Source organism: Formica exsecta, unplaced genomic scaffold (assembly GCF_003651465.1).
Source record: "Formica exsecta isolate Colony F162 unplaced genomic scaffold, ASM365146v1 scaffold391, whole genome shotgun sequence".
Classification (NCBI taxonomy): Eukaryota; Metazoa; Arthropoda; class Insecta; order Hymenoptera; family Formicidae; genus Formica; species Formica exsecta.
Window position 1 is genome coordinate 335,190 of NW_021851147.1, and position 6,148 is coordinate 341,337.

The window sequence follows — 6,148 nt, forward strand, 5'->3', positions numbered from 1 at the left end:
GGGGGGGGGACCATGTTAAAGTCACCGATTCAACTCTCGTCGCACGTGACTCACGATCAAGCTACGTGATGGGGGATGGTTTTCCGATCGACTGAGCCCCGCGATGATCCCCCGATCTACGTGACACGTGTAAATGAAAATGAAACGTTCTCGAATGGGGAACGCGAAATAGATAGCCGAGGGCTTCATTTAAATATCTAAATTTGTGGACACGCGAGCGTGCGAAGGCGCAATATTCGTTATCGCTCGTGTTCTCTTAACTGAAAATCAGATTGACTTTCCGCGAGGCATCCAACGGAACGATCGTTTCGTTGAATGTCCCCGCGATTCGATTAATCGAGGAGATCGAATTTCGACGGACACTTGATTCCGCGTCATTTTGCCTCTCGATCGTCCACCGTGTTTGTCGGACTCGTAATTTCTATGCTCGTCGCGTATGGGAAAAAGTAGTAAAAGTCAGACGGCGACGTGATGTATAGACGGTGAAAAAAGTGCCTTTCCCTGTCGCGCGATCCATTGACGCCTTTCTCACCTCGGAGAACAAAGTGTTAAATCGTGGACGGAATCTCTGTCTGTGTATTGCATTTCAAAAGTACAGTTGCACAACAATTCTTCGGCTGATCGTGAGTTTATCGTGTTATATAAACGATGTTATACACATTTCGACAGTTTATTTTATTTGTGGATTATTGCAAATTGATATTGTAAAATCATATATTTCATTTATCAATTTGTTTTCCTCCATATCTTGTCTCCGTTTTTATTTATTTATTTTTTTACTCACTGACGTCGCGAATTTATTTATTGTTTTAGACGACCTTATGTTATAGTTTGTCTGTTTGCATTAATTTTGATTATATTGTTGACCTGCGCTGAAGATGGCTAGAAAAAAGAGGCTGAAACGTACGCTCATTGTATTTTTATATATAATTTTAAATATTAAATTCTTTGCTCCCGATCACCTGCGCTTGGCTCTGACTATGCCTGTCTCTTTGTTCGTTTTTAAAATTATATATTTTTTAAATCTTTTTAAGTGAGAGAAAATGAGAGAAATACATTATACATCACGAGATGATAAATGATAAGTAAATTATTAGCAACAAATAGAATCGTATTCTAAAATCGTATCCTAATTCAAAAATCAAATTATACGAGCGATTACATTTATTTATTAGTCCATTTTATGTTGAGAGTCTCTGAGACTACGGAGATATAGATCGAGAGAGCAGTATTTCGTTCGCATCTATTTCATCGCGCATATCTCGAGCAGTCGGCATCCAGCCTTCGAGACTGAAATATTCTGAGAATTCAGCGTCATGGGGCCGCCTGTGTCGTGGATCTCGTTTCATATACGTCGGCTCAATTTTTTAAATATAGATGGAGATGTAGGGAGTCGAGCGGAACGGCATAAAGCAAATAGCGAACAGGATCTAATGATGTACGCTTATAAATGATGTACGCTTATAAATGATGTATGCTTATAAATGATGCACGCTTACAAAGAATGAATGAAAAACTTATAATGCTCGCAATAGTTAGCAGTTCGCCAAAATGACGTCATGGGCGCTAAAAATACGCTCTTTATTGTATAATTGTTTTTTTTTCCGAATAATAGTAACTTTAAATGTAAAGTATAAAGGGTATCCGATCACTCTTTGTACGTTCATCCTTTGTGGGTAATGCTAAATGTAGGTTCCATTGTGTGATACCAGACCGGAGATAAAAAAAAAGATAAATCAACTAATAATAAATAATAACTTAAATGGTGAAGGCGCGAATTTTTATGACTCAGAATTTTTTCGGCAATTTTCTGAACAGGAATTACTTTCCTACGCACATTATGGGATCGATATTATGAAATTTTGTACAATATAAATAGAGTAAGAGTAATAGTATTGAAGATATTTCCAAAAGCGTGCAAAGAAAAGATTTATCTCACAAGATTTTTTAGAAAAATTAGCATTTTATATAATATATTTTCGACAGTTGTATTAACGAACAAAAGTCTCGGTGAAATGGAAATGCAATAAAATAGATATGAAAGATAAAGAAATGCACGATTTTTAGCATACTCACCGTCTTGCCCGTTTTTGATTGGGTCCCGTTAGATTCAGACCGCAGCTGTTACATTTTAGGCACTCCTCGTGATAATGATTGTTGTCGTACAACGGCGATGGTTCTTAAAACAATAAGAAATGTATAATGTGTGTGTGTCAAATATTTATTATAAAACCTCGAAATAAGAAAAAGTCTCAAAATATATATAAGAAAATCTTTAGAAATATTCACGTTTTTTCAGTTGCCATTAATAAAATGATAGATACTCGAGATATTTACCACGTGATATGGACTTCTACATTCGGTACAAAATGCCAAGGTTCACGTTCACATTACGTTTTGCACGAATATTGTAAACATATATTTATTGTAAATACATTATATATATTTGAGTAATAATTAAATATTAATAATTAAAATTATATAATAATTCATTTATGTTCCCTTATATACGTTTAGACAGATTTTTTTCTCGTTTTCGCATCCCTCGTTCTAAATGTTCTCAACGCATTACGTAATATCCTCATCCTCGTTATCGTCGTTAAAACCTCCGAGAGAACTTGTCCATCATCCCGTTTTATTTGCATTATTTTTCTATCTCCGTATCCTCCGCACTCCCCCGCCCCTCTCTTTCATTCCGTGTCCTTACTTAACTACCCTTTTGCGAGGTTGTGTTGAACTGAATCGGGGTGTGGTCGTCGCTCTCGTGACACCGCACCATACCACACACCGACACACCGGAGGCCGTAAAGAGTTCCAGCGCGTGCCAGGCATGGAATTTTGATATCGAGAGAAAAGCGGCGCCGCATCGGTCGGTCGGTCGGTCTGTTTCGTCAGGAAGCGAACCGGCGAGGCATTCGTGACCGACGCAATATGTAATTGCATATATGCACGTGAATGGGGGTTCGTATAATTTAGGGGCATCTCGACATGTTAAGGTAAAAAGGAAAAAAATGTTTCGACATGTTAATGTAAAAAGAAGAAAATGTTTCGCACATTTAGACAATAGAAAGACTTTAATCTCTATTTTATCTATACACGAAATACAGAGTGTAAAAAGATTATATACAATCAAATATACAAACACGTAAAAATATAAATATTAAAGATATAAAGAGTCGTGAGAAATAAAATGCTATCTTCTTATTATACGTTAAAAGAGAAATCTGGAGATTCTCGAGGAAAAGATGGGACATTTTGTGCGCTGAAATAATATCTTTTTATGAAAAAATCTTTCTCTCTCTCTCTCTTGAAATATAAAAAAGAAAAGTGCTATTATATGAATAAATGAAGCTATTTCTACACATATTTTTCGTGTATAATGATCAATTATTTTGCATGCATGAAAATTGTCATTTTCGTAGAATCACTTTGACATTTTGCACAACATTGCAATACTATCCAATTTTGTTTATTTACATTACTTCTCTCATAATAAAAATGCCCAATAATAATTAGTAACATTTTTGGGATTCCAGCTTTTACATTGTTACAATATTATTAAAATGTCGAAATCTCGGGCATGTGAAAATGTCTCTAAATTACTTTATATCTGTGCTTTAGAATACCTCGTAATGCAATCCAGAATTAGTATTGTTCCAAGTTAGAAATTATTTAATAAATGGCTCCTCTCTCTCTTTCTCTCTTTCTCTCTCTCTCTCTCTCTTTTGTTTTCTCTGTCTATCTCTCTCTCTCTCTCTCTCTCCATTTCTCTTAATCCTAGAATTGGCAAAACTAAAAACATAAATTTGAGACTATATTATAAGAAAAGTAAAATGTTATACAGAAATAAAATTCAATGAAATGTATTATAAAAATTCAAGAATATGATTTATGCATTATATAATGTCATTTTTTAAAATAGTTTTTAAATAACAAAAAATACTTTTGCGATAAAAAATGAATAAGAGATAAACAAAATATTAATCTATAGAAGCAAAGATTAGGAAATGATACGTTTTCCGAAAAAAATCTATGAAAGAATATCGATAAATCTCCAGATTATTCACTATCTCTTTTATTCCAACTTGCGTTCGTGTGAAAGATTGTATTTGTCAGAATCGTTTTAGGAAAGTGCATTTCAAAAGCTATTGTAGAAACTCGCGGAATACTCTATACGCTATTCTGATACTCTTCCGCTGCTACTTGCACACGAAACATAGATATGGCGACTCATTGTTTAACTTGGGTTGTTAGAAAGTTATATATAATGTATATAACACGTAAGTTATTATTAAATATTTTAATGATGACGATGTGTATCTTAAGTAGAAATAGTGAACTCTCTCTCTCTCTCTCTCTCTCTCTCTCTCTCTCTCTCTCTCTCTCTCGCTATTTGATTCGCTAATTGAAATTTGACGATCTAAGATCGTAATGGGTCCTTGTACATACAAGATATTTATCTTAAATGAGAAACTTGTGTAAGAAACAAATTTGATGAAATTTTAATTAGAATAACATTTTGCATTCCGAAATATGATAATATAGTATAATAATATTTCTATATAAATATAGTATGTTAATACATGTGGGGAAAATATAAAGTAAAACTTCTGCTTCCAAACCCTTTTATATTATTACTATATTCTACTTCCGAAAAAAATGGACTTATGTGATTATATAAAATCATATATAGCTATATATGATGCATTTTTTCTCGAGCAATTAAATAAAATATTGCAATAGAAATGCTATTTTTTTACACATTATATATGTATATCTTTGTTGCATATATATATATTTTAATTACGTGCTTTATAATTTATAACTTGCTATATTTTATTTTTTTTATTTTTATTATTTTTTAGTCACAGGGTTTCCATCAGATTAGATAAAAAAATGCATAAAAAAATAAAAATACATAAAAAAATTGCATTAAATGCGTTTCGAACGATATATTTAATGTACAAAATCAATTTTGCTAACCGTTGTTATTCCAAATGTGCTTGCAACGCGCGAGAATATGTTATAATATTTATGTATTAATATTTATGGGCTGTTAAGGAAAGTTTAAAAGACACCGATGAATCTGAAATATAAAGTAGCTAAGTACGTCGCAACAATTTTGTTTTCAAGTTTTCGCGAACCGTAATATATTTCGTGCAAAATATCCGGATGACGAGCGAAATTATTCGCGGCATAACTGTAGCACGTGATATGACAAGATTACGTTAGATGGTATATTACTTTACACACACAACCGAAAGGTATTATTCTTTCTACACTCGATTTACGCCGCCATCTGATATACTTTATACGTGAATATTATATAAGTATTCTTTTTAACCTCTTCTCTCTCTCTCTCTCTCTTACTGCTATTCTATATTTTAGGAATCAAAATAAATCTTACGCTTTGCATATCTTTTTATTATAAATGACGAATTTATAGAACGTTTTTATATTGATTATTATATAGTGCACATGGAATTATTAACATACGTCAATTTTTTATAGCGTCCCAATAATACTAAAAATATGATACAATTTTAGCGGTTAGTATTTTAGCGGTTGTAAAAAATTAGATTGAACAAGTTAAAGCGATGGAGTAAACGTTCCCAAAACACAGTGCAAAACCAGTCGCGTTGTAACATGGATCGGCGAGATAAAATCGCTCGAGACCGCAAGCGTAACTGCGGGCAACGTCGATTAATCCGCAGTTATTTCACACGTGGCGATATACTTTTCAACATGGAAACGCGCGGTGTGTATACATACACTTTTTAGATTTCGCTTTTTATCTCGTAACGCCGCGCGATGCAAATCTCGCCTAAAATATGCAACAGCTAAATCGAATGTTAACAGACGCAATTTGCCATCGAGATAAAACGTTTGTTTAAATACGATCTGGAACGAAGATTCGGAAAGTAAAGGCGAAACAACCGAGAACTTCTACCTACACGTGTCGCGATGGCCTTTTTAAGTTCTCGTCTACAACGATTACATTATATTCAAGATGATTATGTTCTTATTTATACACTTATTGCACGACAAAATAGCATATCAGAAAATGTCAAATGGAAAGCGTGATGAATACGTTAGAGAGAGAGAGAGAGAGAGAGAGAGGCAAAGATTCTGTGTCAAGGACAGAGAT

The 6,148-nt window shown here is 33.7% G+C and overlaps 1 protein-coding gene across 4 annotated transcripts in view; it reads right to left on the bottom strand.

Moving 5' to 3' along the window:
• Positions 1–6,148, bottom strand: part of LOC115239623 — a 171,795-nt gene that overhangs the window by 11,293 nt on the left and 154,354 nt on the right. For all 4 annotated transcript variants that reach the window (XM_029814231.1, XM_029814230.1, XM_029814229.1 and 1 more), the window contains one exon: positions 2,077–2,179. In XM_029814231.1, coding sequence (XP_029670091.1) covers positions 2,077–2,179 — 103 coding nt within the window. The remainder of the gene's footprint in view (positions 1–2,076; positions 2,180–6,148) is intronic.